At 62.4% G+C, this 11,877-nt stretch overlaps 3 protein-coding genes across 4 annotated transcripts in view; 2 read left to right on the forward strand and 1 right to left on the reverse strand.

Moving 5' to 3' along the window:
- The window catches only part of CORO1B (coronin 1B), a 5,503-nt gene extending 3,008 nt beyond the window's left edge, over positions 1-2,495 (forward strand). Inside the window, exons 8-11 of the mRNA XM_023738274.1 lie at positions 21-166; positions 471-528; positions 1,625-1,897; positions 2,041-2,495. Of these exons, the coding sequence (XP_023594042.1) occupies positions 21-166; positions 471-528; positions 1,625-1,897; positions 2,041-2,166 (603 nt within the window). The 3' untranslated portion in view covers positions 2,167-2,495. The remainder of the gene's footprint in view (positions 1-20; positions 167-470; positions 529-1,624; positions 1,898-2,040) is intronic.
- Positions 2,496-2,886: 391 nt separating this feature from the next.
- On the forward strand, positions 2,887-5,058 carry PTPRCAP (protein tyrosine phosphatase receptor type C associated protein). Its single transcript, XM_012557647.2, has 2 exons — positions 2,887-2,970; positions 4,160-5,058. The coding sequence occupies exons 1-2, from the start codon at positions 2,968-2,970 to the stop codon at positions 4,772-4,774; spliced, it is 618 nt and encodes a 205-aa protein (XP_012413101.2). The 5' UTR covers positions 2,887-2,967; the 3' UTR covers positions 4,775-5,058.
- An 11-nt stretch (positions 5,059-5,069) lies between these two features.
- RPS6KB2 (ribosomal protein S6 kinase B2) lies at positions 5,070-10,663 on the reverse strand. Of its 2 annotated transcripts, none has more exons than XM_004383656.2 (15): positions 10,503-10,663; positions 10,200-10,240; positions 9,991-10,111; positions 9,639-9,707; positions 8,836-8,983; positions 7,696-7,753; positions 7,517-7,617; positions 7,298-7,388; positions 7,126-7,216; positions 6,894-7,001; positions 6,370-6,432; positions 6,151-6,228; positions 5,964-6,071; positions 5,763-5,875; positions 5,070-5,497 (listed from the first exon to the last, which is right to left on the reverse strand). In XM_004383656.2, the coding sequence occupies exons 1-15, from the start codon at positions 10,578-10,580 to the stop codon at positions 5,317-5,319; spliced, it is 1,449 nt and encodes a 482-aa protein (XP_004383713.1). In that variant the 5' UTR covers positions 10,581-10,663; the 3' UTR covers positions 5,070-5,316. The 2 variants fall into 2 exon arrangements, with proteins under 2 accessions (XP_004383713.1, XP_023593924.1); XM_023738156.1 differs by having other exon boundaries at positions 5,763-5,815; positions 10,503-10,657.
- Positions 10,664-11,877: the final 1,214 nt, after the last annotated feature.

An 11,877-nucleotide genomic window follows, 5' to 3' on the forward strand; every position in this document is an offset into this window, starting at 1 on the left:
CCCCGCCCCGCCAACTCCAGGGTGACTCCAGCATCCGGTACTTTGAGATCACAGACGAGCCCCCCTACATCCACTTCCTGAACACGTTCACCAGCAAAGAGCCCCAGAGGGGCATGGGCAGCATGCCCAAGAGGGGCCTGGAGGTCAGCAAGTGCGAGATCGCCCGGTAAGAGGGGCACCGGCCCCTGGGGTGGAGGCAGGGCCCTGCTCCGGGGCTGGGCAGCCTGGGTAGCAGCTTGGGGGCAGGGTGAGAGGTCAGGCTGAAGCGACTAGGAGCAGGAGCAGCCCTCAGGAGGGGCCAGGGGCAGGTGGCAGACCCTGGGAGCCCAGAGTCAGGATGCAGCCCCAGGGGAAGAGCCTAGGGGTCAGAAGTCAGCCCTTAGGAGCTGCCCAGAGGTCGGAGGTCAGTCTATGGGAGTGGTGGGTGGAGGGGGCCAGTAGAGCCGATGGGGTCCCTCTCCCTTCTCCAGGTTCTATAAACTGCATGAACGCAAGTGTGAGCCCATTGTCATGACTGTGCCAAGAAAGGTGAGGCCACCCACCCCCCCTTCTCCAGCAGATGGGTCCATGGGGGGAGGTCCTGGGCTGAGGCCTGTGAGTGGGAGGCGTGGCCAGTGGGCGGGACAGATGTCAGCATGCCCTGTACCCAACCCAGTATTTGTGCTGGTGGGAGGCCAGCAGGGAAGGGACACGGGGTAAGCTGAGGGCCCTGCCCCCGGGGAGCCACAGGAGACAGTTGCGGAGGTCGTGGCAGTCATAGAGGGCTTCCCCTAGGAGGCAGAGCCTTGCAGCGGGGGTGGGAATGGAGAGAGGGACCGTGGGGGGTGGGGTCTGGCTGGAGGAGAGCCCCGTGATGGGGAGCAGGCTGCACGTGACCTGGGTGAGCTTCTGTGAACCTTCCACAAGTGTTTAGTGAGGGCCCCAGTCAGCGTGCCAGGCGCCTTCTCAGTGAGCAGAGCCATGATCAAGGTTGCTGGGGCCCGTCCCAGGAGCTCCCTGTCCGTGGGGCACATATGTGGCTCCCGCAAAGCTCCGGAGCCGGCCCTGCAGCCTGCAGTGGTGGGTGTGTCAGCCTGCTTGGGGAGGCTGGGGGAGGCTTGGGGGAACTGTTGGTGATGTCCAGAAGGGAAGTGAAAAGAGAGCTGAGCTTTAGAAAGGTCGCTCAGGGCCAGGCCATTGGAGGACGGGTGGTAGGCAGGGTGCAAGCCTGGAGATCAGGAGATGGGTGAGGAGGTGGCCACCCAGGGTCCCACTGAGAGGAGATGAGGCCAGAGCCGGGACAGGGGCTATGGGACCAGTGGGGGCTGGGGAAGGCACCTGGCCTCAGGGACCATGAAGAGACGGAAGGCGCACAGGGCTCAGTGGCTGAGGTTCCCCTGCTGCCCCCAAGATAAGCTTAGGAGAGGTCAGGGCTGGGGGCCCGAACCGCTGCAGCCAGTGTAGTGGGAAAGAGAGCCGCTGCTCCCCCTCCCCAGGGTGGCTGGGTCTCCTCCAGAGACCATGGTGATGAGTGAGTGATGGCATCAGTTGGGGGACATGGTTTCTCCCAGCGGCTCCCTGCCCGAGGCTGCAGGACCCCAGCTGATCCTGCTGCCCCCACCCCCCGCAACCTCCCCCGGCCCAGTCGGACCTCTTCCAGGACGATCTATACCCTGACACAGCCGGGCCAGAGGCGGCCCTGGAGGCGGAGGAGTGGGTGAGCGGGCGTGACGCTGACCCCATCCTCATCTCCCTGCGCGAGGCCTACGTGCCCAGCAAACAGCGGGACCTGAAGGTTAGCCGGCGCAACGTACTATCTGACAGCCGGCCCACTGCCACCCCTGCCCGCCCGGGGGCCCCCACCCCTGCGGCCACCACTGCTATGACCACTGCCAGCGGCAGCCTCGCCGGAGCGGGGGTATGTGCCTGCAGTCAGGCGGGGGTAACGGGTGGGCCTCAGATGCTAGGTGGGTTTGGACCATTGGCTGCCCTCTCTGGGCCCCAGGCCCTGCCTGGCGGTCGGTTTGAGGAGGGCTGGCCCCTGACCCACTGGCCCTGCAGGAGGCCAGGAAGCTGGAGGAGGTGATGCAGGAGCTGCGGGCACTGCGGGCACTGGTCAAGGAGCAGGGTGAGCGTATCGGCCGCCTGGAGGAGCAGCTCGGCCGCCTGGAGAATGGGGATGCCTAGGACTTTCCCCCCCAAGGGATGCCACCCCCACCTTCTCCTCCACCCCCTTCTCACTCAGCTTCTGGGGTCACACCAGGCCCCCCTGGCTCCCAGGGCCTCTGGAGTGGGTTTAGGGGCCCTCCCCGACCCCAGCCCATCCTGTGGGCCCCATCTGCAGCCCCCACCTGGCTCATCATTGTTACTGTGGCGGATTTTTGTACCAAGGCAAGCTAGCTTGTTCTCTGAAGGACCATCCCCCGGTCCCTGCCCAGCCCCCTGCCCCTCCCTGGAGGAATCGGAAGTGATGGGCTCTATATTTTCATTCCAAATAAAATTCTCTTTCTAAAAGCTAGGTCTGACCTTTCACTGCAAGGGTGGGGCTGGGAAAGGAAGTCTGGAAATGTGGGAACAGGCGAGGCCCACAGGAATCAGACAGAGAAACGTCTGGGGGCCGTGCACATTCCCCAACAGCCATCGGTTCCCAGAATTCTGCCAGGCAGGGAAACTGAGGCAGGAGACCTGCGGATGCTCCGAGGTCATGCCCTGTGCTTGGCTGGGTTCCCAGTTCCTCCTTCTGGAGGCCTGACCTTTGAGGCACATGTGGAGTAGGTGTTGGGTGGATCAAGATGAGCCCACGAGGCCCTGGGGCCACCATCAGGGTCCTGTAGCAGGGAGGGTGGGGCCAAGTGTTATGGGCAGGAAACGGAAGTGTCGGGGCACCCCTACACTCTCTCTACATCTCAGTGGGGAGCGCGAGAGCTCACTTCTCTCTCAACACTGCCAGGGCTGGAGGTGGGCGCCCAGCACCAAGACAGCCGACCCATGGTGAGCGTGGGAGCCCACAGGGATCTTGGGGTGCGGGCTGCAGGAGGTCAGAGCCCAACTGTCTGGGCCCCAGGAACTAAGGAAGGTGCCCCGTGGGGGGCCCAGGGGCAGAGGCGAGAGACCCAGGAGAGTGAGCAAGGGGCAGAAGCCAGGCCTTATCCCCTCCCCTCCCAGCTGCACCCCCGGGACTCTCAGTGTGGCACCAGCTCCCCACTCCAGGCCCCAGGATGGACCCTCTCACCCCTCCCCTTGGGAGCCGGGACCTGGGGACAGTTTCAGCTTGCATCACTGGAGTCCGGGCAGGCAGGGCCCAGGGTTGGGGGGAGGGAGGTTTGCACCCAGCACTCCTCCCCACCACACCCCCAGCTGCCTTGTTCCAACCGCAGGCTTCCTCTGGCAGCTGCGTCCGCCCCCCAACCCCTAGCGCCCCTGTGCACCGAGGCCCCCGGGGATGTGTAGCTGAACGGAAACACTGCAGCTGGGGCAGCCCCGTGGCGAGAAGGGAAGGAAGAGGGGCCTCGGGGACCCCCATCCTGGGACCAGGCTGAGTGCAGGTGGAATGGTTCCCTCCATCCCAGGTCTCAGGAGGAGCCCCTAACGCTGGCCTCGAGGGCTCCTTCCCTCCCCCACAGCCGACCCCGCAGGCAGGCCATCTCGACCCAGTCAACCAGGATTTGCTGAGCACCTGCTAGGTGCCAGGTGTGGGTGGAGATGCTCAGTGAACAAAGCAGACCCGAGCCCCATCTTCCTGCTGGGGGCTCCTTCCTCCCACATTCTGAGAGATGACATGACAAGGAACGACAACGGATAAGCAGAATGGCCTAGTGGGTCAGTGCCACGGGAGAGAGGTAGAGCAGGTTAGGGGTGAGGGCAAGTGGGGTGGGCTGCAGTAACAGAGACCAGGTGAGGCCTCCCTGGGGCGACGTTTGAACCGAGACTTGAAGGAGGTGGTGGGCAGCCATGTGGCTGTCGAGAGCATCTGGGCAGAGGGACAGGCAAGGCAAAGGTGCAGGCAGGAGCAGGTTGGGTGCTGGACAGTGAGGCAAGAGGTAGGGAGGCAGCCAGGGCCTTGCTGGCCGGGGAAGGACGGGCTTTTCGGCTCCATTGTCGAGAGGGAAGTGGCAAGTCACCCAGACAGCCCGTGGCCTGGTCCCCACCCCAAGTGATGAGCCCCCACCTGTCTCTGCAGGCTCTGCCCTGCGCCCTGGGGCTCGGGACCCTGCTGGCCCTACCAGGGGCCCTGGGCTCAGGCGGCAGCACTAAGGACGGCTCTGACTCTTCTGTCACCATCGTCTTGCTGCTGCTGCTGCTCCTGCTGCTGGCCACTGGCCTGGCACTGGCCTGGCGCCGTCTCAGCCGTGACTCGGGGGGCTATTACCACCCAGCCCGCCTGGGGGCCATGCTGTGGGGCCGCACGCGCCGCCTGCTGTGGGCCAGCCCCGCAGGTCGCTGGCTTCGGGCCCGGGTTGAGCAGGGATCACCGGACAATGACCCTGAGCTGCAGGAGGATGATGAGGACGCCGAAGACTACGTCATGGATGGCGGCCTAGGGATGGCTGAACCCCAGGAAGAGGAGAAGCTGTGTGGAGAAGGGCCCAACCCACGGCAGGCCCCAGACCAGGCCGAGGAGGCCCATGACGGCGACGATGAGGGGGGCCTGTGCCTCAGCACGCATGGGCCGGCGGGCTCGGGGGGCAGCGCCGAGGCCCTGCTCAGCGACCTACACGCCTTTGCTGGCAGCGCAGCCTGGGATGACAGCACTAGAGCAGCCGGGGGCCAGGGCCCCCACGTCACCGCACTGTAGCGACCAGCCTCAGTCTCCATCACACCCATACTCACTGTGCCTCTGCTTCCCAAGCTGCCATAGCTGGACATGCCCTGCCCTAGACCCATCAACCACACCCTGCAAAGACTGTAACTCCCCCACCTGCTCCCGTCCCTGTCGCCCCATCCACCGGAACAGAGAGCAGCCTTTAGAAATAAAGCTCTCCAGTCTCCATCCCAAGGTGCTGTGGTCCTGTGGCAACCCCTCCCTCCCCAGCAGGGGCTCCTGCTGGTATGACCCCGCCCGCTCCTGCCCGTGTCCAAAAGAATAGCCAGGTCAGTGCCATGATTCAAACTTTAATTCCCCAGGGGCACAGCTTCGCCTAGACGGGCAGCGGCCCCTCCCTGCAGCTGTGGCCTGTGGCCCTCCACACTCATGATTCAGGGGCCACAGCCACAGCCACCCTGACAAAGACACACACTTTCACCCTCACTCACTCCCCTCCGCCGGACATGTCCCAGGTCTCGGGAACAGGCCCAGGGTCCAGCTGCCTGCAGGGAGGGGCCTCCCCACCCACCCTCCTAGCGCCCAGGGCGCCCACGGCCCCTCTTGGACTTCTTGGTCCCTGAGGGGGGACGGATAGGGAGAGGGGCAGTGCTCGAGGGTGGCGGTGGTGGCAGGAGTGGAGGTAGAATGGGCTCCATGGGCTCCGATGGGCCAGGGCTGGGCCGGAACCCCTCAAAAGGGGAGAACTTCAGGGGGCTACGGGGGAAACCAAGGCAGAGTCAGAGCCTCAGAGGCCCAGCGAGGGGCCTGCTGGCCCAGGGTCAGGGAGGGCCGACTTCCCCATCCATCCTGGGTACACAGCTATAAGTCCCCCAAATGCAGGGACTGACGCCTCCAGGTACTGATGAGGAAACCGAGGCCAGCACCAGTCGCCCAGGGGCTGACGGTAGAGCCAAAGCCAGCCGCAGCCTCCTGCCCAGCAGCGCCCCCACCCAGTGGCATGCCCCTCTGCACACAGTACCTGATAGGGGTCCGGGGGCTGCTGTTGAGGCGCCTGGGGGAGCGCAGCTTGGGCTGGAAGGAGAAGCCCTCCTTAATGCTGTCCAGGACGGAGGGTGCCACGTACGTGAAGCCCTGGGGCAGAGGCCGGGCCGGCTCAGTGTCCCCCCTTCAGCCACGACCCCTGCCTGGTCCCCGTCAGCCTCAGGCCCCCAGGACTTACCAGGAAAGCCTGGTTGGCACTCTCACTAAGGGCCGAGTCGTCGGGACTGTCCACTGGCGTCTGCCGCGTGAAGCGGGTGTCAAACTGGCTCACGTCCTCCTCCGACTGCTGTGGGTCAACCACGGGGGCCGGGGTCAGAGGCATCCAGGACATGGGTCCTCAGCCCGCTCCCGGGCTCCCCACTAACCAGACAGGGCCTGAAGGGGGGATCCACGCGGCGGGCTAGGAGATCGTCCCAGTTGATGTGCCGGAAGAAGGGGTGCCTCTGTGAGTGGAATGCCCCCAGACACACTACTAGGTCAGGCTCCCAGCTCCCTCAGTAACTCACGCTGCCCTTGGTGCCCCAGCACCCACCCCCCACCCTTGGAGGCTCCGTCCTGCCCCCTTGTGGTGGTCCCAGGCCCACCTGCACATCAGCGCCGTCCCCTGGGCCACCCCCAATCCGTTGGCTGGGATTCCGCTTCAGAAACTAAAGAACAACGGCAGAGGATGAGGGCCAGGGCGAGGTGGTGTGCTCCCCCGCTTCCCAGGGGCTGGCAGAGGAGGGGAAGGGAGGAAAGGCTCAGCAGCCCTTCTCTGAGAAGCCTTCTCACCACCCCAGAGCACTGTACTGGACTTCCAGCTCCACACACACTGGGTGAGCTCCCCCGTACACTGCTGAGAGCTGCCTTTGTGGGGACGTCTTAGGACGAAAGAGTAGTGAGCTCCTTGTGGGCATTCTGCTGACTAGATTTAGATAAGGGACCCTTCCAGGGTCAGCCTCTGGTCTGTCAGAGCTGTGCAAAAGCGATGCCCGTCCCCTCCCAGAGGCAGACCGCAGCCAGGCAGGGGCAGCACCGGCCCCCCACGGCCAGAGACTCAGGAACCCATACAGAGCAGCGGGCAGGGAGAAGCGGTGGGGCCCTGACCAGGGGCAGGAGGCAGCCCCACCTTTTTGACGAGGTCCCGGGCATCCGGGGTGAGGTAGGGGGGCAGCACCAGCTTCCCCTTGACGATCTTGTCCATGGTTTTCTTCCGGTTCTCTGCGGTAAAGGGTGGCTGGAGGAGGCAGAAGGTGAGAGGAGCCTTGTGGGCCTCCCACCAGGCCCTCCCGCTGCCCCTGCCCCGGGATGGGGGTCTCCTCCCACTCCCCCCAACCACCGCATGAGGGGGCTGGACTTGCCGATCCAGTGAGCATGTCGTACATCAGGGCCCCCAGGCTCCACCAGTCCACCGCCCGGTTGTGGCCACTGCGCACCAGAATCTCAGGGGCCCTGGGCCGGGCGGAACCCTCAGTCAGGCCAGGCCCCTCTGACTGTCCCCCCAACCCCTGAACTCAGCCAGCTGCCGCTTACATGTACTCGATGGTGCCGCAGAAGGTGTGGGTGACGGCACCCTCGTGAATGGACTCCTTGCAGAGCCCAAAGTCCGTCAGCTTGATGTGACCTGAGAAAGAGGAGTGAGGGAGGCTCAAGGCCAGCCTTCCCCACCTGGCCCATGGGGCTCCTCAGCCCTCCCCGAAGTCTCTGGACCAGTACACGAAGCTGCACGCATGCACGTGCAGGCCGGCGCACCCTGGCTGTTGAGCATGATGTTCTCAGGTTTGAGGTCCCGGTAGATGATGCCTTGGGAGTGCAGGTGGCCAAGGGCCAGAGTGATCTCTGCCAGGTAGAAGCTGCAGAGCCAAGACAAGGTAAAGAGAAGCACTGGGGCAGGAGCCCCTCGGGGGAGACAGGCAGGAAGGCACACCCACCAGGCTGTGTCCTCCAGGAAGATGCCTTCTCGCTCCAGATGCGTGAAGAGCTCGCCGCCTACGACAGAAACACATCGGTGGCTCTGTGCCGGAATCAAGACCCTTTTCTTTCTCTAAGTCTGGGTTTCTTCTTGGGGAGAGTGGGGCACATAAATCCCGCCCTACCTGCCTCCCAGAGCTGCCGTGGGGATTCAATTCAATTCAGCAAACATTTACCGATGCCTACTCGGTGCCTGGCCCTGTGCTGGGTGAAGCTGGGGACACAGAGATGAAGAGACCCAGCCATTGCCCTCAGGACACTCAGTCAGAGGCAAGACAGACATGCACAGACTGCTCAGATAGGCCCAGGCCGAGGCAGCGGCTCTGAGAGCTTAACCCAAAAACCTCAGGCAGAAGACATGGGGAGACAAAATTAATCCCAACACAAGGGGACAGAGAAAGTCTCATGCAGGTGGAGGGGCTCAGAGGGGATGCTGAGATGGTGGGAGGCATGCAGCGTGTGGAGGAGAAGCTCACGGGGGGCTCGTCTGGTACAGACGGGACAGGCGGGAAAAGCAGGCCTGGACTACTTTGTGGAGGCCAGGAGGGCCAGGCTTTGTCTGGGCGGTTATAGAGAGCCACAGTATTCTGAGCAGGAGTAGTGGGAGTAAACCGTACTCTAGAAGACCCTGCCAGTTGGTGGAAGGGACATTAGAAAGGGGTGAGCTGCGGGCCCCAAGCCCCGTTAAGAAACAACTGCAACCCCCTCATCCCGTCGAGTGCAGAGGATGGAAGGCGCTGCTGACAACGAACCCGCTGCATTGGGACCTGACTGGATGCAGGGCACAAAGCGGAGAGAAGCAGGATGTGAAGGTACAGAAGAAACGGACAGAATAAGCCTCTGGGCCTCTACACACACCCCCACCGCTCCCCGGAGCCATCTACCCCCCAACACAGGTGAGGGACACAATAGGCACTGGACAGACGTTTGCTGAATGAATGAAGGGAAGGACGGATGGATGGATAGATGTGTGGATGGACAGAGGGGAGTGTGGGCCCCTAACGGCTCTACAGTCAGGCCTCCTCAGGGCCTCTCCCAGAGCTCCCATGCTGCCTGCACCCAGCACCCTGAACACATCCTGGCTGGGCCCCCACTCCTACCACTGAGGCACTCCAGGATGAGGTAGAGCTTGCCACCAGTCTGGAAGGCATAGGCCAGTTCCACAATGAAGGGGTGCTTCACAGACTCTAGAATGTTCCGCTCCGCCCGTGTGTGCGCTGTGTCCTTGGCGTTGCACACAATTTTGGCCTGGAGAGTTGAGGACCAGTCAGAAAGGGGGCGCCTTCAGGCCCTCCAGCCATCACCCTTCTGAGCTGTCTCTGCCCCTGTTTTATTTCTCCATAATTCTGCTGCTATCGGCAACCGTTCTCTTCTGGTCTGGTGTATCCTCTACCACAAGGTCTCTCAGCCTCAGCACTGCTCACATCCGGGACCAGCTGATTCGGCGTCACAGGGGGCTGTCGTGCACGCTGTAGGATGTTTAGTAGCCTCTCTAGCCTCTACCCACTAGATGCCTGTAACAGCCCCCAGCTGTGACGATCAAAAATGTCTCCCGATGTTGCCCAATGCAAAACTGCCCCCCCGCTGAGAACTACTGGATAGCGATACATATCACAGTAGACAACAAGCCAGCAAATGCCAAAAACACGGGCCACCAATTCAGGGAGCGGCTCCATCCTGTCCACTGCTGTTGTCCCAAAGCCCGGCAGGGTAGACTGGGAATGGCCTGCACTCAGTAAGTACACGCTGGCCGGGAATGGCCTGCACTCAGTAAGTACACGCTGGCTGAGAATGGCCGGCACTAAGTACCCGTTGGCAGGGAAAGGCTGGCACTCGGTAAGTACACGCTGGCTGGGAATGGCCGGCACTCGGTAAGTACACGCTGGCTGAACAAATGACTCACCTTCCTCAGGACTTTCATGGCATATATTTTGCCCAAGTTGGTACCTTGCACCTTTCGCACCTGGAACACCTGTAGGGCAAGGGAGAGCAGCTCAACTTCCCTCCCCACATCTCTTCTTCATGAAGCCCCACCCTGAAGCTCTGGCATTAGGACCAAGAGGCCCACACCCCATCCAAGGGTGGGGCAGGAAAGATTTCCAGACAGATTCTGAGAAGACTGTCTTTCCCTCTTTTGTTTCTAGCTCTGAATTCCAAAGAGGCTCTGCTGACTGACAAGCCTGATTCGTCTGAAGAACCCTTTGCCGAGTCCACCCTGAGGCTGTGAGGCCGGCGAGAAGGAGAGGTGCCAGTACCTTGCCATAGCCCCCCTTGCCCAGTACACGCAGCAGTTCAAAGCAGTGGGGCCCAATGCGCTCGGGGCCGAGGTTGACACTGGTCTCGGTCAGCTCCACCTCCTCATAGTGTCCCACAGGCCTGTGGACACAGAAGTGGATGGGGGCAAGGCTCCAGTACTCCCAGGGTCCCTTCTCCACCCCCCTCCCCCAACGCGACCCTCACTCACTCCAGGCCAGCCGACCTCAACTCGGCAAGGGGACACACGTCCTGTGAGAAACCGAGGGGTAAGCGCCAAGGGAAGTGCCAGGATGCCGCTTCCCGCCCCCAGCTGGCAGGGTAGGGGCCAGGGAGTGAGGAGGAGAGGCGGGGGACAGGGTTGGGGAGAGGTGAGGGCGGGTGAGGGTGGGGTGAGACAGGGGCCAGGGCCTGAGAAGGACCTGGGTCTGCAGGGGTCGAAGGCCACTCTGGGTGCGGGGCGCCGGGGCGCCGGCTGCGGTTGGAATCCAGCCGCGCGGGGCGGGGAACTCACCGCAGGGCTGAGCTCTGGCTCGCCCTCGCCCTCGCTGCCCTCCTCCGTCTCCAGGTCCAGGTCGAACACGGCTGCCATGGCGGCGCCGGCCCCGCGGGCCCCTCGGCCCGTAGCTGGCCGCGCTCAGACTTGACAGTCCGAGGCCCCGACCAACACGTCATAACCCCGCGACGGCGGCCGCGCGCCCCGATGATGCACGCGCGGCGTCTCCCTCCCACGAACCGGCCGCTCAGCCTGGCGAGGAGAAAAGATGGCGTCCGTCGCAAAGTCTTTCGGGAGTTGTAGTTGCCGAGTGCCGCTGCACCCAGCCTCCAGCCTGCGGAAACCCCTTCCACGGGACGCTCTGTTTCAGCACGCCTCCCCGGGGTCGGCACCGGATAGAGGCGGCCTGGAAAGCGCTCATCGTGGCTCTGGAGAGAATTCGGGTCTGGTTGGATGGGGCAGGGTCGCAGGTGCATGCGGGTGGAGTGTAAATTCAGTCCCCAGCCCTGTTCGAGCTGTGCGCGGCCAAGCTGGCTGGAGAGCAAGAAGCGATCTCGGTCGCGTCCCATCTCTGGTCTCCCCTGAAAGGGTGACGGCTGCATCAGGGTCTCCCTAACGTGCCTCCCGGCGCGAGGACTCTGCGGTGAGAGCATTTACGGTGAGAGCAGCTCACTAACCGACTCTGTTGCCAGGTTCCTGCCCAAAAGGGGTTTGGGTCTCATTGGATTCACTCGGAGATAGGGGCTTGTGCTGGAGCTTGTTCCATTGTCCATGTATGCATATTTAGTAAATCGGCCACCTGGTACTTAATTAAAAATCCAAACCCAGATCGGTGGAGTGAATTCCGACTCAAGGCAACGCCACGTGTTACGGAGCAGAACTGCTCAGTATTGTTTTCTTGGCTGTAAACTTTACGGAAGCAGATTACCAAACCTTTCTTCTCTAGCTCCACTGGGTGAATTGAAACCGCCAACCATTTGCAGCACCTAGGGACGTGGTACACAGTAAAAACCAAACCTGTTGTCAGCGAGTTGACTCCAACTCATAACGATCCTACAGGACAGAGTACACTGCCGTATAGATTTTCCAAGGCTGTAAATCTTTATAGAAGCAAACTGCCATATCTTTCTCCCGAGGAGCAGCTGGTGGGTTCAAACCACGAACCTTCTGGTTAGCAGCCTAGCGCTTAACCACCGCACTGCCAGGGCTCCTCGGCACACAATGTTGTTAGGTGCTGAGTTGGTTCCGACTCATAGCGACCCTATGTACAGCAGCAGGAAACACCAAAGGTCCTGTGCCATCCTCACAATCATTGCTATGTTTGAGCCCATTGTTGCAGCCACTGTGTCAACCCATCCCGTTGAGGATCTTCGTCTTTTTCACTGACCCTCCA

Source organism: Trichechus manatus, unplaced genomic scaffold, assembly GCF_000243295.1.
Source record: "Trichechus manatus latirostris isolate Lorelei unplaced genomic scaffold, TriManLat1.0 scaffold00113, whole genome shotgun sequence".
Lineage (NCBI taxonomy): Eukaryota > Metazoa > Chordata > Mammalia > Sirenia > Trichechidae > Trichechus > Trichechus manatus.